The sequence below is a fragment of the Lagopus leucura genome, unplaced genomic scaffold (assembly GCF_019238085.1).
Source record: "Lagopus leucura isolate 7727_CA_CO unplaced genomic scaffold, USGS_WTPT01 Super-Scaffold_100021, whole genome shotgun sequence".
Classification (NCBI taxonomy): domain Eukaryota; kingdom Metazoa; phylum Chordata; class Aves; order Galliformes; family Phasianidae; genus Lagopus; species Lagopus leucura.
In genome coordinates, this window is record NW_024962274.1 from 3,352,852 (window position 1) to 3,375,918 (window position 23,067).

Consider the following 23,067-nt stretch of genomic DNA (forward strand, 5'->3'; position numbering starts at 1 on the left):
TTTTTCAGTTCTCTTTTTCTGGCACTCATGCTTATAAAAGCAAAGGATTCCTTCATACTCCAAAGGTTGGAAGTCACTTTTCCTAAGAAAGAACTAATCATTTTAGATGGTTCCTGCTCTTTCTACACTGGAAAAATAGCTTTCTTCATTACTGCTTGTCCGAGTAGATACCAAGTAGATAACATTTTCTTGAAACACGTTTTGAGGAGCTTGACCAATGGGATTTTGACTTATTGCTCAGAGGTTTGCCTAGAGCAACATAGTCTTGCCTCCGTTACAGATTTCTCAGTAACTGTCACTTGGAGGCTTCAAACTAAGCTGCTCTTATTACTGTATGGTTACTGGAGCATAGGGACCAAAACTGTGTGCAGCTGAGCTGTATTAAGAGTATGGATCTCAGAGAATTATAGGGCCTGTATGAAAAAGTAGTTGTGGGAGATATTTCTTGAAATATCCTAAGTTTTAGACAGGCATCTGACATCTTTTTTTCTTATAAAGGATTTTTTTCCTTAGAAAAAATCCTTAGAAGGATCTTTTTTCCAGCTATGTTTTGTCCATATGCCAGCTTTTCCCTCTGGAGTAATGCTTTAATCCCTATTTGGAGTGGGAATGTTGGAAGCATGTCAGGGTTTACCTTATCCTTTTGAAGCGTGCCACAGAAGAAAAGTGTGTGGAGGAGACTGAGATCCATTGTAGTTTGGAGACAGAGTATGAAGTAACACATGGCCAACATACTTCAGAGAGCTTTAGCTGCTTATGTCTGACTTTTGTCATCTCTATCGTTTTCTTACTTCTTGTAAAAAAGGTTGAGTGGAACTCTAGCTGTCAGCTTCTTTCAGATTTGGTGTAGGAAGTCATTTGGATAAGATATTCACTGCTTATTGCTTAGGAATCAGTAAAAAGAGTATTTTCTTAAAGGTTCCTGATTATTTTTTATTGTAGGAAAGCATTCTGCTTGAGATACAGGGTTTCCAAGTAGAATATTTTCTACTTGGAATCCTGCTAATATTGAGTATTTATAATATCACTAATATTGAGTATTTAATAAAAATACTTATATTTTCTGATTGTCTTGAAATTTCCTGGATTATAGCTGCTGATTGTCTTGTTTTCCCCTAACTTGATTCAGTTAAGTTGGGAATGATACACTCTATCTCTGTTTTTTGTTTCTGCCATTCAAGAAGAGGTTAAAAAGTATTTAAATGAATAGAGCATGAAAGTATTGTTTGTCATCGGTGTTTCTCAAATGTCTTCCTAAAGATGAAGAATATCAATTCCAACTGCTTGTATTGCATATCTGTGTTATTTATATTTATGATTCCAGTAGGATTTTAGTAAAAGAGGCTGATAGCTAGGACAGATCAAGGAGATTCTAGACATCCATCAGTACTCATTATAACTGGGTAAATAAATTCAGTATGATAGGAGCATTTGGGACACTTGGGACCAGCTCACTTCACTGCCTGTAACTGTATATGACAGTCTGTATGTTCACAGATGTGGTTGAACATGCTAATTTGTATTGCAGCGTCCTGCAACATTTGCTCTTTCAGAAGTTCCCCTCCTGTGTTTCTGCTCTGGTTTCTGGGAAGAACAAAACCAAAAACTTTGCTGGCAGCTCTCTCCTATAAAACCCTCAATAGGCTGTTTAATGCAAATAAATAAAAATCATTGGAAAACTCCTGCCATGGAAGATATTGAATTTTCCATATCCCAATCTCCTCGAATCCAGTTAGACAGCATAGTTTAGTGAGCAGTAGTTACTACTCCCTAGATAGGCTAACATGGCTGAATGGCACTGCTGTTACTGTATTTGGGCTCAGGTTATGTAACTGACTTTCTTTTTTCTTTTAAATCTCTAAGATGTTCTTTGGTTATAGAATCAGAAAACAATGAAACTGAAACAATGAAATGTAATCTTATACCTTAGAATATCTTTCTGGGCATGAGTTTTATTTTCAGCAACATTCAGTGATTTTAGCGATGCCTTACAAAATTTGCCTCCTATACTCAGTCACATTTCAGACACTTACCCATGCTTTGGAATAGCTGAAAGCCAAAGAGGAAAAGTGTAAGTATTTTCTTGTTCACTAAAGTGGCTTGTACATCATGCACCACTTCTGTACACTTGTGCCACAGCTGTAGCCAGCTGGCTTCCGTCTTCTTCTGGCACATTTTACAATTTACCTTAAAACTCACCTAAATTCAGATGCAGTGAGACATTGAGTCGTACTGGATTGTACTCGTACGTACTTGTGTGGTACATGCACGCACATGTTGTGTGCTTATCAGAGAGAGCACTTGGTTTTAACTGCTAGGGCTGAGTGTTGCTGAAAGGTAGGAAAGAACAGAAGCTTGGAAAATAGGAATTACCCTGTAGAGCTGATGAGTAAGTCAGGATGTTGTTCTCATTTTCCTCTTCCTTTTTAATTCCTTTTTGTTATTCTCCCTGTGGCACTGCACATTTCTATCTCCCTTTAGGACATCATTTGTGAATAAAATGGGATTTTGCTTTATAGTGAGTTCTACTGAAAGCAAAGAACCATTACCCAAAGCAGTTTTAAGAAGACAATGTTCCTCTGGTGCACAAAAGCATTTGATGAACCATTCTCATTTGTAGAGGTTTCTGCACCATTACATTACATTTTTCTGTTGTTCTCTAATTCTGCAGATACCTCAGTTCCACTCTGCCTTCCTTCTCTTTTTTATTATTTGTATCTTCTTCAGGTTTTCCACAAATGTAGGATAGTAAGGAAAAAATATGATAATAGTGTGAAAGAATGAATGGAAGCTCTAAGCCATTTATATTTCTGTGTATCTCTTGGACTGTCTATTCAGAGCTGGTTGCTGAAACCATCGTGATACATAGCAGTGTGTGAAGGGAATGTAGTGAGAAGAGGAGCAGCAAGGGGGAGTATAAGGCTGTCCAGAGATGTGCAGCCTCTGCAGGGATTTATTTTCCTCTTCCTGTCGTTTCACATGGACATCTCCACTTCCATTATGTCCAATGAAGTTAAAAGGTCATCTGAAACACTTGCTGGTGTTTTGAGAGCAACATAATAATACAGGTTACCTCAACATTTCTGGAAGGTTAGATTTGGCCATTTGACGAGGGATGAGGTTCCAGAATACAGCCGCAACTCTGCGTAGGTTGAGTGCATGCAAACATTTTAAAATAAGAAAAATAGCCAAAGAAATACATTTAAAATATGAAAATACTTAAAATATGGAATTTGGGTAGGAAATCATTTTGTGGATTAAGCACTTTTTCTTTCTTAAATTCTACTAGCTCAAAACTGGTCAATTAACTTAATTTACCAGTTTACAAATAATAATTTACAAACATAACTAAAAAATAATTTACAAACATAACTAAATGTTAGTAAAACTGACATTTTACTAATGTCAGTTACATGCACGTAATTGTGAAGAATGCTCTTAGAGGTCATGGAAAACAAAAGCAGGCATCGGCATTCTTTTGTTGCTCACTTGACCCTTCCTTCAAAATAGTGGCAAAATGCAGGCAAGCCTTTTACAGCAGGAAATGATAGCAGTGCTTTGTTTCCCAACAATCCACCCGAAGTTTAAAACATAAAAGGTATTTTAACTAGTAGAACAGGTTTGTGCTTTTTTTTTTTTACACATCAACTATCAGCTGCCTGTTATTTAGAATTTAAAATCTACACTTTTCTCTATATTTCACGTGATCAAGTCTGTCTCTGTATATCCACTTCTTCTCTGAAAGAATAGTGAGATGGTTTAGGGATCAGATTAGCTCAATGTTCTTAGGTGATTGGGAGGATCAGTGTAAGATTAGCAGGTGAAGCCAAGTCCTCAAGAGATGATTTTCATGTGTTCTGAAAAAAAATAAAAAAAAAAACAAAAAAAAGGAAACAGATCACAACACAAAATAACCAAAACAAAACATCTCTTCTGAACTTGCATTGCTTATGTATGTTACTGATACAGGCACATTCTTCTACTTTGATTAAAGTAAATGTAAGTGATTCGTGGCGAACCATTGCAAAATGTATCAGGAGTTTGAATCTCAAATACCTAATTAGCCAGTTTTTTACTTCCATTTCCCTTGTTTTTTTTGTGTTTTTTTTTTTTGTTTGTTTGTTTTTTGCTTTGGTGGAATGTATACATTGACTGAAAATAAGATCCAAGTACAACATCCTTGTAGTCTTTCATTCTTCTTTGTCTTTAAAGCGAATGAGTCAAAAGAAGAAGTAATGCTTTGTTAAAGCTTACCTTTCAATGGCCAGGAGCGAGCCAGTTTTTCTCACTGTGATGCTGCTTCTTATGCACTATTTTCTTGTGGCATTTAAAACAGAATAGCTACATTCTGGGAAGTGGTAGCATTTTCATGTCCATGAGCAAAGGATTTTTAAGAACATTTGTCTTGGAAATACAAGTCTCCCATTTGTAAAAGCAGCATATGGGTAACAATGTTTTTGCAGAACTTACATTTCCGTATTTGTTGCATATCAAGAGATTGAGCTTCAATCACATTTTGGTGGAGTATATGAATTGCTGAAGCCAGTGGTGATTTAAAAGCATTTCTCAATTTCAAAAAATGAAAACTATTTTAAAATATTTTAGAAAAAATTGTTTTATCATGTTGTGAGGTATGTGATCTCTACTCATCCTTTTTTTTTTTTTTCCTGCTTGTTTGTACCTGGTTCTACTGATTTGTGAATAATCCAGATTAGTCAATTAAATTACCTTTAAAGTCTGTCCCATTAATCTTCGAAGAAGGGTTCTGCTATAAATAGTCCTGATAGATAACACTGTAAGCAGCTTACTCATGTTTTAATCCTTTAAATCTTCACTTCTGCTATTTAAGATAATAAATAAAATTGCTAGTCTTTAAGAAGTTGTCAGCCTTTTGCAAGTTGTAAATGCGTGTTCTAGGTAAATTCAGCATTGGCAGTGGCTGGATGTAGTCTCATTCTGAATTTTGCAGGTTCTGTGGGAAGAATTCTGAACTAAATACAAATGCAATTTTTTAGTCTATTTTGAAATTGCATGGCTGGGGTCTTTCAAGTGGTTAGTGGGGCGTGAATGTATGAAAGCCACCACATGGAATGCATTGTGGTTGTCTCAGTCCACGTTAATATAGAAAGTCTGGTGTTGTAGCTAAGTGCTATCTCTCCCCAGATGACCTGAAATGCTTTTACTGTATATTTTCATACGTAACATCTTGGCACATGTTTTTGTGTGGTCATAGTAAGTGGCATACGCTCCACAGCTTTCTCTACCACCTGAAATTTGTACTACAGTCTGTAATAATCACGTGAGTTGTACCTATGAATTTATCAAATATCAGTGTTGATAGTCAAGACATAGAGGTAGTTCATTACTAGAGCTCGTAAATACAGCTTCACTGCACTGCATGCTGTGCCAGTCCTGCCTCACGAGCCGAGAACTGGAAGCACGTGGAAGGTCAGTACAAGGTGGTTGTGATGGTGGCTGTTCTAACTTACTGCCAGGCTCTGCTTCTCAGTGTGTCTGTAGGCAGCACATAAAGGAGAATTGTGAGTATCCTGAGAGTGGAGGGGAAAAAAAAAACAGCACAGAATTCTCAGCGGAAACTGCTTTGACAGATCCAGTGGGGCTCACTAAAGAAGGGCTTTCCACAGACAGATGGTAAGAGGGATGCAAGAGGCATACTTTTTTTAATTAAAGTGAACTTTTTCAGCTCTTAGTGGGTTTAGTATATGTAGGAATCTCTGCTTCTGAGTGCTGTGCTGCCATCTGTTCCCAGTGCATACATCCATGCTTCCATGAATTGTTTTTCCTTTTGAATTTTCTATCCCTTGTTGTAGTCTTCTGTTCTTTTATTTCTCTTTGCTAGCTCGTGTGTTCCAGACCAAAGTAACTGTCATAGCTGCCTCTTTTTCACCTTCCACAGCCGATATAGACAATTCACCATCTTTCTGCTTATCCCTGTGGCTCACCAGAGCGGCAGTCCAGGAGAGTTTCACTGCTCAGACCCCTTGTCTGAAATTTTGATTTCTTATAAATTAAATGGTGACATTGAAAATGGTCGGTTTTATAGACAAAAGAGTTTTGCAGAATGAATAAAATGTTTTTCTACCATGCAAGCAATCCTGACAGTATGAATTTAACTGTGTAACAATGTTCTGCCTTATTATTAACTTCTTTGTTGTTTTAATTAGAGCAGATAAATAATTTTCAGATAAGCCATGTTTCAGTCAGTAGACAGTGTGCTTGGAAACTTTTGTTTTTAGTGATGCACTGATTTGAATTAATTAATGGGCAGGTTAAAAATGAATAAAAAGCACATCCCTTCACAGTAGACTCAGATGAGTGGTTAAGAATTCAGAGAACCTCATTCTAGGCAGCATTCAGTCTCCTCATAAGGACTAGCACCGCGTTCTCCCTTATATCAGGAACTGGCTATCAGCTGTTCTGAAATGTGGCCATGCCTTGTCTAGGGAGAGAAGCTAACGAAGGAAATGAGCTACCTGCAGTGTCTCATTGTGTGAAAAGGTTTGGCATGTCTCAGATTCATTCCTGTGTTTTGGTACCTGTCTCTTGATAAACACAGTGCTTGCTCCCCAGTTGTTATTGTAAAGTGAGACTATTGCCCTTTTAAGTCATTATTATATAATTTTACCTCTAAAACAGAGACAAAGCAGCTGTTAAAAATGAACCTGTGTGTTCATATAAATGAAGTGCAGATACGCAGGTGCTGTCTAAAATCTTGTTTAGATTAGTCCTTGTGAAAAGTGGGTTCCTGTCTCAGGGCTTACAGTCTAAGTAGATAAGAGAATCAGCAATGAGGAAAGGGAAAAGCTGAGGAAAATGAGGGGACTTACCCACACCATGTGGTGCAGCAGTGGCACAGCAGGAGGAGATGTTTCTTTCTGTATCTGGGTCCTTCCCCTAGGGGATGTTGCTTTCTAAAAAATCCTGTTTTCTCACATTCCTCTTACATTGCCATCTTGTCATGCTGAATTCCTTTGATATCAGTAATAACATCAGTAGTGTGGAAACAGTTTTTCTCGTCAGGCATTGTCATCAGTTTGGTTAGTGCTGGTAAATTGTTTGATCCAGACCTCATTTGTACAAAGACACCATTGCTGTACGTTTTGGTGCTTATTGCCTGATGAATGTGTGGGGAGGAAGTCCTACAGAACATAATAGGATAAATTGTGGTATTTGAGATGGCTGTTCAAAGAAGTGCAGTTCAGAGATTTCCTCAAGATTTTTTGCATTTTAGAGCCCTTTTAATCAGTCTTGCGTATCTTGAGTAAATTCGATGCCCACAGGGATTGAGGTGCAGCAAGGGAGAAGAGCACAAATTACCCAGCTCAGCAGCTGCTGGCTGTGCACACCCTGGCTCTCCCAATGTTGACTTGTTATAATCTCGCATCACGTGGTCTGCTGGCGAAGGTGGTGGCTGTAGAGCATTTCCCTTAACTAGAAAGGTTTTAGAAGTGGATCTGTTTATCCTGAAGTCTAAACTATTGAACTGAAGGAAAAACTTACTTGTTTTGAGTTCATATTTCATGCTGGCAACACGTAAGTACCTCGCTTTAGGATATGTTTGCCCTCAAGAAACTATTGCTATTTTGCTGTCTGCCTTTGTAGATAAAATCAACTGTATTTATCTTAGTTTTATTAGTACACAGTGCTGCTTAAGAACACAATCCGTTTTTCTAGGATTAGCATTGGACATAATTATATAGAGGGAGTTTGAATGTCTTCATGCTGTTTACAATTGGATTGAGATTTATGCCAGAATTCTGGACTTCTTTTCCTTCCTTGAAGTCCCATGGGAGCATTGTTTTATTCAGATAATGTTTCGCATATTCCCCACCTCGTACTGCTAAATCATCTTACTCAAGTCCAGCAATTCTGAAGTATCAATTCAATTCCAACTTTTCAGAAACTTGTAATTCTCACATCTTAGCATTTTAAAAATATAATTTAGATTATAAATATGTGCATTTCAGGTACATATTCTAAGCTTTATTTTTGGTCATGGTGTAAAATTTCTGTGTTTTTATTACTGTGAAGTGATTGATAGAGTTATGTTTTAATTAGGAAGGATTGGTCACTGTAAACTGTAGAATGAATGGTGAAATCTCTGTGACAGATATTTGCTTTTGTTTGTTTGCTTTATTTTAAACTCAATTTCAGTTGATAAACGTAAGACTTTATATAGCTTTTAATTACAAAAAAAAGCATAATTAAAACATTAGAACTTTGAAGCTTTTTCTTGCATTAAAAAAAAACCCAAAACTCTAACAAATACTTACTTTTTGAGATTTTCAGTATTTTTCTGAGTAATTTAATCCCCAGAGGTACAGAGAAAATTAATAGCAGTGCTTCCCTCTCTTACAGAATACAGCCGTTTTGAAGCTAAAATACATGATTTACGGGAGCAGATGATGAACAGTAGCATTAGTTCAGGCTCAGGATCTTTGCGAACCAGCCAGAAGAGATCCCTATATGTCAGGTAATCATCTTCTTTATCATATTACAAGTGTGTTTTCCTGCTTTTCTGAAGACTTAGCATTTCTATATTTTTGTATACTCACTCATTGCTGAACTTGATGTTTTTGTTATTGCAACATATTAAAAACAAAACTTAATTCAGTTTGATTAAAGTAATACAACTGAAAAAATAGTAACACAACTGGAAAAGTAGTATTAGCACTGAGAACTTTGAAAAGTGGTGCATTTACTTGCTTTTTGTCCCGAGTCTGAGATTATTATCCTTCAGTAAACACATAGTTATCTTTTTAAGTCAAACTACATGATGTCTTAACATCTGGCTTAACTCAGTTTGTGTTTTTGTGACAAAACTCTGCATATTCTCCTCTTTGTTACATTTTGATTTCTAATCTGTGCTTAAGCTTTGACAGGTTGCCATCTGATTTTCTTCAGCTTGCCTTAGTCATATTCTCAGTTTGTATCAAGAAATTCGATAGAATTGTAGTACAGAATAATTTCCTTGGAAAACAAGGGATCAAATGCATCAGAGTGAATAAGTTGAATATCCTTCCTTATTTTTTTCATGCAAAATCAAACATGAAGAAGTCTAAAAGGAAGTGGAGATATAAGGAGTGGTGAAAAAATAAGAACATGAAATAATTAAGAAAATCACAGAATTGTAGGGGTTGGAAGGGACCTCCTGAGATCATCGAGTCCAACCCCCCTGCCAAAGCAGGTTCCCTACACCAGGTAGCACAGGTAGGCATCCAGGCAATATAAGTAGTTTCCCCAGGGAATTCTGGCAAGGTGACCCTTACTCCTAGATCAGTTATGACATACTGATAAGGTGTAACATTTCAAATGAGAAATATGGATTGAAGGGTTGAATTTTAAAAGATAAATTGATGTTTGAGTTTCCCAATCTGACTCATCTCTGAGTTGAATAAGAGCCAGCAGTAGCTTCATGAAAGAGTCCAGAATGTATTCGCACAAGACTTTGTTAGTGATGGTTCTTGCTTTAAATTTGATTTAAAATGTTGCAGGACCTCACTGGTTTACCTGCAAAAATCTTCGGCTCAGGCTCCACTGCCTTTGCCCCTTTAGAATCCACCTCAAACAGTTCCTGTCTCCAGTTGTGCTTTGTTATCTGTTTGCAGTGCCACAGAGTAAATCGAAACAGAAAAACGAGCCTGATTAAATGCACTTCATCTGTAGTAGTTCCCTGATCACTATAAGCAAGGTCCCTTTTAGAAATAGGTACAGCTTAGGAGAGAGGAGTCTTAGGATCTGCTTTGAGTGATATTGCTATCAAGTGAAATGCTGGTTGAAAATATAGTCTTAGCTGTAAGCAGTGAAACCCTACTTCTTTACTGTGAAAGTCGCAGTAAATTGGTTTATAATAGTCAATTTTTATCTCCATTATATTCAATAACAGGTTGCTGAACAGAGCTGATTTTTTTAGAAGCCAATAGGGGGGTTTTAATGCAGCAGCAGATCTTTTAAGGACTTCCTTAGCATGGTGACTCTGGTTAATCTTCCAGACTTCTGTCATTTGCAGTTATTTCTCCCCTGTCCCTGCTTTCTCCCCAATGCACTTTCTTGACCTGCTTCTGCGTTTGTGAGGACCCAGAATAAAGGCTTAAATAAAGTGATAGTAACTTTAACCTCCAAGAAAAGCACCGTATTTCACTCAGTTCATCTCTCTCTGGTTGTACACTGTACATACACCTGCACAAACACAACTGCTGGTTCAAAGAGGTCTGTCTGGTGGTGGTGGGGCAGCATAGCTGCTCAGGTTTGGATCCACTTAGGCAGTTGTGCAGTTTTGCCATCAGTCTTTAAGTCATCATGATATTACAATATTGATGATTTTTCCCCTTGGCAAGCTTTGTGCAATGTACATGTGTTATGTATGCTTATGGATATGATGGTGAGACCTTAATATCCACAATCACAAAGTTTATCACTTTAGTGTTTATGGTATAACTAGGCCTAAACAATCTCAACCACTTTCAATTTGCATTGTTGGCTATAGCTTATAGCTACAGATTTTAAACTGCTTACATTCCAGTTCATTCATTCATCTAGTTCTTCAAGCCCCTGACAAATGTTTTGTATCTATGTGGCTTTTATTCTCCTGATGGAAATGACCTGGGAATGGTTGAGGATGGGCTTCTGACTTTGTCAGCTGCCAAAAGTGCAGCCTTCTCCAGAATGTTGGCAGCAGCCCCGTGGAAACTGGTGGTTCCGTTTCCAAGAAAGATTTTTGAAACTTGCTAATCAGCTCTGTTAGAAGTTAGAAGAAAAATCTAAAATGCAAAAATTCCTTGTGAAAAGTAGTTCTCCACCCACGTCCCTTTTCAGAGAGTGCTGCTATGGTTTTTGAGACCTAATCTTGTCATCGTATCCAAAGATGCCAAAGTCTGGTAGGCAACGTGGTTACACGCAGGGTGGGTTCACATCTGTTCTCTGGTTTCCAGTGCAATTTTTGACCTCAGTGAAGTAACTTTCAAGGATCTTTGAACATATTGCTAGATACTGACAGAACATGTTGGCTGTCCCACTTATGCTCTGTAAGTTACTTTGGTATGTTCTGTACTTTTACTTGAGCTAGTTCAAAACTAGTCTCAGTAACTGATGTTGGTCTTATTCTGTAATTTTTGGGCTTTTTGGATATGCCTTTAAAATCATGTAGTGTAAGCTAAAACTAAATAGTAAGTCCAGCAGAGGTATGTTTATAGACATTTGATCACAGTTGCAGAAAAACTCTGAAATAAAAGACTTAATAATAATAATAATAATAATAATAATAATAATAATAATAATATAATAATTGGGAATAATAATCTGTGGTGATTTCTGGAAGTCATGTTACCAAAGTAATGAGTAAAATGAGCTGCATCACTGTATCCATGCAACTGAACCATGGTATCCTCATGAATAGGTAGCTTGCGAACAGCATTGTGGGGGTGTTGTGTAATGTTAAGGAAAAAATGGTTGTGTTTGGTTGAGGATGCAACTTAAAGTAAAAGGACAGATTTTTCTCCTTAATTGCACGTATATATGATCAATAGCAAGCAATCCTTGGAGGACAGTGTAAATATAGCAATTCAGCAGTGTAACTAACTCCTGAATTTGCACAGCTAATTCTCTCTCTCTCCCCTAATTAAGATGTACCAGTTTAGTGCCCTTCTCTGATTGCTGCTTTATATTTCTTCTGATCTTTATTTTAAGAGGAGAGGGATTCTCTTATACAATATTTGTGATTTTACATCTGAGCTGCACCTCTATGCTGTCCTCCTTCATCTGCAAATTCAAAAAGCAAATGTGAAAAAGTGAAATTCTTTCATGGGATCAAATTTCTTTGATAATATATTGACAGGAGTAAATTTGTTCCATGCTTTATCTAATCTTGTGTGCCAAATCTCTGTCTGTGCAGTGTGTGTAGAATGCAGATTTAAATATGACGTTCACCCCCGTGCATTTTTCCAACCAGCACGATACGTTACAGATTCAAATAATGGTGCTGATTTCTCCCCTTGCATGAGAGTAGAAAATAATTGCATCTCCAAGTGGAAGAAACTGCACAGTTTTGGAAGCATTAGGAAATCTTAATTAGATCCATTGAAAAATAAGATTGATGTTAGCACCAGGCCTGAAAAGTATGCTCAACTGCAGGAAGAATTTAATTGGGCATCCTTATGTTGTTCCGACACTTGAGACATTTAGTTTCAAACAGCTTTCCCAAAAAGTCAGGGAGAAAAAGAGAAACTCCTGTACATGCTGATCTTCATTCATTCTGAAGAGGTAAGTTTAGTTTGTGTTTCATGAAGAAGTACAGAAGGATGCTTCTGCTGCTCCAGGATGCACTCATTACTTTGTTCATCAAGGACTCTGCAGAAGAAATGCTTCAGTCGAACTTGATCAGCAGCCTGTGGTATTGCAAGCAGCAAACACAGCCAGGTCAAAAGGCACTCTGGAAAACGTGGCATTTGTCTTATGACTTACATTAAATACTTGCATGTAATGTTAATCAGGAATAAAATTTTCCATCCAAGCAGTTCATCAAAGAGCTATCTTAGATATAGCAATCTGTAGATACATAAGACATCTTGAGTGTAAATTAAGTTCTCACCTGATAACTTTCCAGGCATACAGGAAACACCATGTTAATTGGTTGGCGTGGAAAGAAATTCTTAACTCTAGGCACTGTTTGGCTCATCGTACAGAGCCCTATGTATTTCTAGCTGTTTTAAAGTCTTTATCTTGCTCACAACTCTTAAGAAAATATTCATTAAAACCTTTATCCCTTTATAAAATACTTTTGATCTGTTGACACTGCTCTCCTAAGGTTGTGATGGACTTGCTATCAAATTTCTAAATTGAGACAGGCTGTCATTTAAGCAGGTATGTCACTGAGAAACCATTGAGCTGTCAGAGGAAACACATGATGATTTTTCGTTGGCCGTTTCCATTACAGGCCTTCACTTGACATCTGTTCATGCACCTTTTTGAAAAGTAAAATGAGTCCTTTCTAAAGCATCCTAGGAGCCTCTCCTAGCTTCTGTGAGAGGTTCCTGTCATTCAGTTCCACATCCTCACTAAATCCTTGGCTGTGGTGCGAGAAGTGTACCATAGATCTGTTCTGTTCCTCAGGGAACTGATTGAGATTTAAAATGTTTCAACAGGGAGAAATTAACTTTGATCTGTATTGATTCCTCAGCGTGGTGTACCATGTCCCTTTCCTGACAAATTTGCTTTGTAACTAAGATGGGAGGAAGCAGTACAGAGCAAGAGTAGCAGTGAGTTTGAATAAACTGACTTTGCTAGCGAAGAGAACGTGAATAAAACTGCAGCCTGCAGCCAGTCTGCAGGTAGCACTGGTGCCTGTTACTTCAAAATAGGTGATGTTAGAAAGAAGGATGGGATTCCTCTGAAATGGTAGGGAGTTTTCCAAAAGAGTTCATATACTTTTTATTGCCTTTGATATTATAGTAGCAACATTCTGTCCAGACCATATTTTTGAGCTTTTTATTTTTTGCATCCCTACGTATTGTATTCCTGTGCAGTATTGGACAGTAACTTTTATTTCCTGAAATATTTCCATTTTGTAACTTCTAACAAAGTGCATTGCAGAACTTTCAGCTGGGCTGCATGCGTCAAATTTACTTTTTCTTCCTACACTGATGTGTAATTTGTTCTATGCAAAGTATTGATTGAATTGCAGGAGATATCTTCTTGTGAAGCTTCTGCCAAGTACTGGAGTTTTGCTCTGGGCCATGTTTATTCTCACTCATTAAAGGTCTCAAATGTATTGTATGTGAATACTGTGCTGTACACTATCTGTGGATGTGTGGGGGGAGAGATTGCATTCAGCATTATTCTTCTTTGCACCTTTCAGAATGCTGCAGTCATTTCTGAGCACACAGGCAGCTTGAATAAATCTTGTGCTATTTGCAGCCCCCTGTTTCATCTTTTTCAGTAGTTAATTTGTTTTCTTTTCAATGTAGAGCTCTATTTGATTATGACAAGACTAAAGACAGTGGCCTTCCAAGTCAAGGACTGAACTTCAAATTTGGTGATATTCTCCATGTCATTAATGCTTCTGATGATGAATGGTGGCAAGCACGGCAGGTAACTCCAGATGGAGAAAGTGATGAAATTGGAGTTATCCCAAGCAAACGCAGGTATGTCGTGATGTTTTATTGACTCTGAGATGTCTGACATTAAATTTCTGATATGATTAATATGTATACATTTGTAGACATTCAGTTTTGCTCTTTGTTGTTAATTTTGTACCATATCATCCAGTCATTTAAAAAAAGTTAAAAATCTGCAGTGTGATCGTAATTCGCTCAGTGAGGAATCGTATGTGGCTTCAGGGGCTGTATTCTCCTGAGTTGACAAAGGTGGTTCCAAATTCCTCTCCTTATCCTGTTAGCAAGTTAGCTGCTTTTACTAGAAATGTGATATTAGTTTAATATTGGTTAGTTTAGTGTACCATTTGTGTACAAGTAGGGGCAAAGTAAATTTTGCATAACACGATGTTGATGATTGTGACTGCACGTGAGCACTACGCTTATACAAATAACAAGTACTAATTTAAACTTCATGAATTTTGCTCATTTAACTGTTTTGTTGTTTTTTTTTCTTTCTGGTAGAGTTGAGAAAAAAGAACGAGCCCGTTTAAAGACAGTGAAATTCAATTCCAAGACAAGAGGAGAGAAAGGGGTGAGTTTATGAAGTGCTAATTAAACCTGGTGTTGTGAATGGTAACATTCCTCTGTGGTTTATGCATTAAGGCTCCATGTCATTTTTTAGTGAAAAGATTAAATTCTGTCAGGTAGAAAGAAAATATTTCTGAAAATGAAAGCAAATTTAAATAGTAACCTATTGCCAAAACTGCAAATTAAAGAATTAGCTTAGAAATAGATACTATTCTTCAGTCTGTAATATAGCAGGAGGTGTATATAGTGATCACTTACTGACTAGAGACATTTCTACTGGCACTGCAAGTTCTTCTTGTAAAGCTATTTAACCCTTTGGTCTGGATTGTATTCTTGGACTCCCTTTTTGGAAGAGGGTTACTACCAATTTTCAGAAAAACTAGAACATTTCTTTTGTTAAAGTTTTTGTAATGCATGTAGAAAACAAGAAAATATTGCTCATCAGGGTCCCTATGATAAAATGAGGTTTTATACTGTGCACAGTAAGAAGGATAAAATACATTCTTTGTTACACCTGTGGCTACAGAAGCTTTAAGGGACTCATTAAGTCTTCCCCTGTTACTAACCATACAGTGTCCATCCATCTCTCAAGTGTTTTTGTCTCAGCCCTGCTCTCTGTTGGCACCAACACTGGTGTGGCTGTGCAGGAGTCATACAAAGTAAGCAGTGTGGATGGAAGGATAACTCAGTCCCAAAGAAATAGCAGTCAGTAACTTGGTGCAGGTCACTGCTTGGTATGTCAGCTTTGTCCCAGTACATAAGGTGGGACAGTGGGATGAGTGGTGAGGAGGCAATGTAACTGCTTTTTTGGAGTAGTCTGCAATGTGCTTCTGAGCTCCTGAGGAAACTATTTCATGTATCATTTTTTTCAGACTTCACAAACATTAATTATTTTAGATCCAAGTTTATTTTTTGTCTTTTATTTTGGTTAGTGTATTCCTTTCTTCAAAAACCAAATATATAAAGCACTAAAGCCTCAATAATGTATCTGTATACTTTAAAGATATCAAAATCCAAATATGCATTCCTCTCCTCCGTGGTAAAGGTTTCCTATTAAGTTTACTAATGAAGAAAATGTCAGGTTTTTCTAATTTTTAAATTTTTAAGTTTTTAAAATGCAAATTGTTTAGAGCAAAATCAGTGCCTTTAGTTATTTTCTGATTAACAGAGTCTGCCTTGAGGATCCCTCTGAGAATTTGCGTTTTGCTTTTCTCTTTTCATTCCTTCATATTTTCCTACTGGAATAAATTGTTATCAATCACTGTGGTAACTTTTAACCCATCATTTTTGGATTATGAGTTCACTTGTAGGAGTTGCATAAGAACCAAATGGCTTAAATACCTCAGATCATTTTACATTACACAGTTTTTCAAATATTTCCATGTTCTTTGAGAAGATAATTGCATGTTCTTGTAGTCTGTGTACCACCAAACTGTGAACAGTTACTGATCTACCTGAGGTAGCATTTTGGAACAGAGCAGTTAGTACCCTGCTAACACACACCGTGTGCTAACAGAGCACCAAACATATGCATGGGATACTGAGTGGAAAAGCAACTACGCTTGCCATTGATACAGAACTGCAGTTTTTTTAGTAACACTTCGTTTTGCAAACACGCTTACACTTATTCGCAATCTGTTGCTTCAGCTGTAAATGTTTTAACATGGCAATTTCTCCTTTAAATTATTCTTCCTGTGTTTGTCATGGGGGTATTTTCCCAGTAAGTTACCTGCAGCATACACTCCTCATGGACTGCGTGCATTCCTGTGTCTGTATGTGATAAATCTCCATGGACAGTATGAAACATCAATTTTGAACAATTCTTCAAAAATTCTACATCGAAATCCTAAAGAATAACCCTAGTGATGGCAAATAGTAAAGTCTGCTTTCCTTTACGTTTAAGTAACACTAAGAAACTGGAGCAGAAGTGATTATTTTTCCCCCGTTCCATTCATACACACATTTACCTAACTTTCTGTGCTGCTTCTGTTTTAATATATTCTTGCTTGTAGTGCCTGATCATGATTTGCGGTGGGCTTGTGAAGAATTTAATGTAATTACTATGCATTTTCAACTAATAAGCAATTCTCTTCAGCTTTTTATAATCATGGCATGTTTTAAAAGTAATCTTTTGGCTAATCTTTTTGTTCAAAATCAGTCCAATATTCTTTTAATTTCTTTGGTTTTTTTTTTTTGGCTATGGAACTGACTCTGACCATTATACATGCAGTATATGAATTTTCATATTAGTTCAGTAAGACTTACTGTGGAGAAAGTTAAAACCATTAATGTTATGAAATATTTTCAAAACTAAAATGAAAAACATGAATATCTTTTGTGAATCAAAATAAATTCAGCACTTTCTTTAATCACAGCAAAATCTCACCACCTCAGTACCATTTTTGCTTTGTTATCATTTCCCTTATTTTCATGTTCTTTTGACCTGAGGGTCTTATCCCAGCAGACAATTGGCTAGATGTGAGCCATTCACCTTTCAGAGTGCACATTACAGCATTCTTCATCATGCTCAGCTAGGATCATTTGGGCATATTTCTTTGTTGCCTGTCTTATATAGATCCCAGTAACATTTCTGGTTATGAGAAGTCAAGTCCAATAAGTTCCTCTGTCCGTATGTCAGGTTGAAAGTTTGCCAGTTCTAACAGAGGAATGACAGTTTTAGTCAAACACAGATGCCAGCCGATTAAAGGTTTCTGTGTTTCCTACTTAAAACATTATTGCTGTATCCAGAGCTCAGTGCTCATGTCACTGGTGGTGCTCCTACGATACTGTGTGCCTCTGTAACACCTGGTAGATTTGATGAAATATCTTTGTCTTGACAGTGGTAATGAAAATATCACTGGATTTTTCAGTATGTGATACTGCCAAGCAAGCCTGTATTAAAACAGATGGCCAGAAGCATTGTTAGTAGAGTAGCAGTATGCAACTTGTGTAGCACTATAGGCATCCTCTTTAGGAAGGCCAAATGCTCGTTTTGTACTTGTACCAAAAAAGGTGGCCAGTGATTTGAAACATGAGTCCTTTTTGACTCCTGCTTGTTGCTGTATTTCATTCCATGCTTAGGGCTGATAACAAAGGTAGTGTAACTTTTTACTACTGCATTTTGTACATAGAGAAAGAAAGCTCAGACTGGATTAAATGAGGTCAAACAATCTTTGAAAATTAATGTGGTTTAAATTTTAGAAATAGCTGCTCATATAATTTTACTGACTTAATGAAATATATTTTGATTCTTTGTAAAATTATGTTTTAAAAAAGTGTTTTGTGGAAGTTTTATTACCTCCTGTGGCACGTTGACTGTGTTTGGTTTGCAGATAAACAGACCCCCAGCTGCATAAGATCACAAAACCAAGCTGGGCATTTTCCTGCTTTTACCATTCTCCCAGTGATAGAATTTTTGCAAACCAAATAACACAAGCATGGCCAATTACATAGCTTGGCAAAACTGGTTAGATGATTCACTGATGCTTTAAGGAATAAAGAAGGTATTTCAGCTAGCATGAAGTTAGCTGTACCGGTTCTGTGCGTAATTACTGATCTATTTATGCATCGAGGTTCTTTATTTACTTTTTGCAGGATGTAAGTTAGAGATGCTGCAGTCACAGTGTCTTCAATTAGAGACACGACAGCAGGCATTACTAAAATACGAATATTTCAGTAACTATACCTGTAAGCTCAGGTATATATGAATGAATATACATTTGTGCTCTTCATCGCTTACACAAGAAGAATCTTATTTTAAGGAGACACATTTTTTTTAATCCATTTCTACTATTTCACTGTTACTTTCTTAGTTTTACCGTTAGAGAATTCAGTGCAATGCCAGTGGTATGTTATTTAGCAGCTGTCACCAAAGTATTTACAGGTTGACCTTTGCAGAGGGGCATCACGTTTCTGGTGTGCTCTTACATTAGGTGTTTGTAGCAGCATGTGTAAATACCTTATTTTTTTCCCCCCCCCAAACTACCATAGTTCCTGTACTAGATAATATCAGTGACTTCATTGGCTTTGTTTCTTCGTTTCATTTTGGGTTGGCCACCTTCTAGCAGCCTAGTTTTTTCACATCTCATTACACTCACAAGAAGCTGAAGTTTGTGAAATGCAGGTCAGGCCTTCCAGGGTGAGCCAGCCTGTCACTTCGCTTGCAGTAAGCATGTGAAATACTGAGAGGGTGAGCAAAGCCATGATCCTGATCTCTCTCTATTTGACATGAGCTGAGAAGATGCTGTTAAGTTGAAATATGCACTGCATAATGTGGTTATAGGAGTCAGCTTCCACAAAGCTGCTGGTCTGGGCCTTTGTTCACACGGAATTAGACATCCTTTGTTTTGCCCCTCCTTCTCTTCTTCAGCAGTCATTCAATGACAAGCGTAAAAAGAACCTCTTTTCCCGAAAATTTCCCTTCTACAAGAACAAGGACCAGAGTGAGCAGGAAACCAGTGATATTGACCGTAAGTATGTGGCACTCCATGGAGAGAAAGCACAGTAGAAGGGCCTGCTAGATTGCAGTAGGGTGTTACCGTGGAGACAGTTTCATGAGCTGCAACAGGCTAACGAGCTTGGCGTGCAAACGACAATCCAATCTGTAGGATGAATGCCATCAGTCATTTGCTCTTAAGGTAAATTTTAAACCAAGAGTATATCCCAGTTTGCAGTAAACTGGTTAATACAGATGAGTACGTGCATATGTGTAACTGGAGGAGATAACAGCTCTTCGGAGCTGTCAGTAATGGTTCCTCAGTTGTCATTCTGAGGAGAGTGCAGAGCAGCAAGGAAAGTGTGTCTAAGCTTACCAGGCTCTCCAGTCAGTCCCTTTGGACCAGCAGCTTCAAAGTCATCCTGTTCTAATTTGATTTCCTTAATGAAAAGAGGTGAATTTGATTGTTTTTGCCTGCATTAAAAAAAAAAGAAAAAAAAAAAAGCATCTTCTCAAAAACTTAATTTGCAGATTGAGACCAGATCTGCTATAAACCGCATCCTCAGCCGTTCTCTGTCATTTGCACCAGTGATTACACTTCATGTGCCGGTCTGGTTCATTCCTATAGGCTTGTCTTCCCTGTGATGTTCTGGGAACTGTCTCCTGTCGTAGCGCCAATTTTATATATTACTGACAATTATTTTCTTTGTGATTGTCTTTTTATTGCTTGCCCTCTGGGGACTACTCTGCAGGAGGTCCCTGACGACATGGGATCAAAAGGCCTGAGTAAGTGATCAAAATACTCCCATGTTATTTTAACCTCCATCTGAAAAATTACTTTTTTTTTTTTTTAACAGATCTCTTTGAGACTGGTGCTCTACTGGCATAAGGAGGTTGACTCTAAAACTGTTTCATAAGATTTTTCTAGTTTGTAATGTTTTGGGGGTTTTTGCTTTCAGGAAGATATTACTTTTTAGGTGATTATGACATTAGTGTGTTGTAGTTGCTGTCCAGAAGCTTTCCAGCACCTACTTGTTTGTCCTTGGTAGTGACTGTGTTTGTATATTTGTTGATACTCATATATTTTGCTAATGTCATTTTTATATTGTTTTTGTGCTTTTATTATTGAAATTAACCTATGGATTTTCACAGCCATAGCAGAACTATTGCCATAGCAATTTCAGCAGTTGTCAATCCTCTCTCTAGGTGACTGATGTTGGCAGCTCCTTAAAAACAAACAAACAAAAAAGCTTGCTTTAACAGATGCCGTGAGAGTTTTTCTGTCTGACTTGCTGAACTCTTACGGTGCTCACAGGGCACTGCTGGCCAGGTGGTGGGGGAGCTGATAGAGGAGGCACGTAAGCATTAGTTTTACACAGCAAGATTCTACAGTTGCTGAGTACCCCATCAGATTTGTATACCCTGATATCATTTCTGTACTTACAATAAGAGTCATGACTTTTCTTTCATGACAGATACTAAACAAGTAGAGTGCTAGGGGTTTATGGGATAGTAAAATTAGTCACTGAAGATAACCTTTCTTCCCAGATCGTAACTGTTCCCTTAATTCTAACCCACAATGTTTCTGAAATTGCACATAGGAGGGGGGCGGTGATACTTCCATATGTGGCCTCAACTACTTAATAAATAAATAAAAATCCTGGTAGCAATAGCATTAATTTTCCATTTCTGAAACCACTTTCGAGGGGTTTCTTGGTCCAGAGCAGAAGACCAATAATAACCAACTTTGAAATTATGATTGCTAGACTTTAATTTAATCCAGAAAAGTGGCCAGGTGGTTCTGTTATAAAAGTTCTTGCGCAGTAATGTTCACATGGAAGTGAAAACCTAAAAATTGCAGGGTTGTGTGTGAAATACGAATGTGTACTTTTCATAATCTTATTTTGATGTGCTATTTAATGTTTTTTCTTTTTATTAACATCCATTCCTTTTGTGTGAAATTAAGCTTGATCCTGAGAGCTATGAGAAGTACCTTAAAACTTTTCTATGCAGTATGTATTGATTTCGGCATTTTGATATCACTGTTGTCTTTCATCTGGATTATTTTTGTCATTTTCTTTCCTTTGGACTCATGTCATTAGTCTGTGTTCCTTATTTTTCTCCATTGTGTTGCAATTTCAGAGCATGTAACCTCTAATGCCAGCGATAGTGAAAGTAGTTACCGTAAGTGTTTTTAAGTTCTTTATTTGGAGCCTTTGTTTAGTAGCTCTTCCTTTGCTTTTGTTTGTCTGTCTTTCCTGGGTATTTACATGTTAAATTGAACTTCCCAGTAAGCTTCCATTGAAGTCCATGTTTGTGTGTTAATTGGGTACTGCAAAATTCCAGTGTCTTTTTTTTTTTTTTAATTGACAAGAGAGAATCATTGCAGACCTCCTTTATGGATATTATTGTTGTGATTTATGATTGTAATTGCTCAGCTTAATTTGAATTAATTCCTTTTTATTTAAATTATCCATGTTAGCTAGACCTGCTAAAACCGAAATGTAAATTTAATGTTGACAAATACAATGATTATTGTGCTTAATACAGGGGGTGTAATCTGTTACATAGCGTAGTACCTATCAATGATGCTCAGATAGAACATGTAGATACTTCTAACGAAAGTAAAGGTGAACAAACATGTATTTACCCTTGCTTTTCAGCTTTCATTTCTCTATTTTGTCAAGTGTAGGTGCTTTGTCTGAATTATCTTGCAACATGACACACGTTAGGTGCTGGAGCCAGCTGTGATAAATTAGCATGCTAGATGCACAGTTGTGCTTGTGCACGTCCCTCATCTCCACCAGTTTACCTTTTAAGTACTAGACTGAATTACCATTTTCACTAACCTGAGCTACAGTGCTGTTTGCTTCTGCCTAAGCTGCAGATGTACACGTTCCAGTGTGTAATATGCTGATTAATGCTGTTCTGCAGACACTTCTGTCTCCTTGGTCATTTCCAGTGAACAGTGCCTCAGTGAGGTTGTTGAGTCCAGAGCAGGAACCATGGGTAGAGCAGAGCTAGCAGGCTAAACACTGAGGATTCATAGAGGAGCACAAAAAGAGGGAACAGTAAAAGTCAAGTGATGTGTCAGAGCTGCTCACTGATCTGCTCCTGGGTGCCTGTTAACCCAAGAAGAGGCACTTCACAGACAGATGCCACTTGTGGCAGGGTAGTAAGGAAAGTTGTTCACTAACAGCTACACCTGTTTGGAACCTGCAGATGTTGTCAGAAATAAGGAGGGCTGAGTTTGCATGCAGATGGTTACACTTGAGAGAATGTGTACATGTACAAGTTCCTCAGTGCTTACAGTGCTTGAAACTTGCAGACCAGCTGCAAAAAAGAAAAAGAAAAAAAAAGAGCAGAAAAAAAGAGCAGGGGAGGCATTCATGTTCACTGAGAATAACACAGATTAAATGTGTATGGAAGTTGCCTTTGCATATATGACTAACTTACAAATTTTAACTGTTTTTAATGACATACCATTAAAACTATCTAACTCTGTTTCTCCATAAATTTGCTGCTTTCCTCTTTTTTTTTTTTTTTCCCCAAGGTTTTTCTCAGAAATGCTTTATTTATGTTTAAAGTTCATCACTGGTACTACTAGTTAGTTTTCCACTCCTATATTACTTAAGAAGCCCTGATTTTACTGTGAATATTATGGATTTACTTATCTCACTGTGGAATTCGAAGCACTTTTTATTAAAATTATTTTTTTAATTTCTTCTTACTGCTGTCTAAAAGTTATCTTGATTACAGATGAGTACGGTTGTTCAAAAGGTTCATTCTATTAATATTCATTTTTCAACAGTATTGAAAAAGCAATGACAATATATACTTTTTGCCCTCAATTGGGGGATGCTTTATAATTCTTACTGTCTCTTTAATAGTTTGCTTAACTAATCTTTGACCTTATAGCAGTGTGACTTCTCC

At 37.3% G+C, this 23,067-nt stretch overlaps 1 protein-coding gene across 10 annotated transcripts in view; it reads left to right on the forward strand.

Annotated features, from left to right (window-relative positions):
• The window catches only part of DLG1 (discs large MAGUK scaffold protein 1), a 131,039-nt gene that overhangs the window by 98,047 nt on the left and 9,925 nt on the right, over positions 1 to 23,067 (forward strand). For 4 of the 10 annotated variants that reach the window (XM_042878197.1, XM_042878199.1, XM_042878204.1 and 1 more), the window contains 5 exons: positions 8,380 to 8,494; positions 13,983 to 14,159; positions 14,634 to 14,703; positions 19,069 to 19,168; positions 21,277 to 21,318. In XM_042878197.1, coding sequence (XP_042734131.1) covers positions 8,380 to 8,494; positions 13,983 to 14,159; positions 14,634 to 14,703; positions 19,069 to 19,168; positions 21,277 to 21,318 — 504 coding nt within the window. Of the gene's footprint in view, positions 1 to 8,379; positions 8,495 to 13,982; positions 14,160 to 14,633; positions 14,704 to 19,068; positions 19,169 to 19,886; positions 19,921 to 21,276; positions 21,319 to 23,067 lie in introns of all 10 variants that reach the window. The other 6 variants (XM_042878200.1, XM_042878201.1, XM_042878206.1 and 3 more) reach the window with 2 other exon arrangements.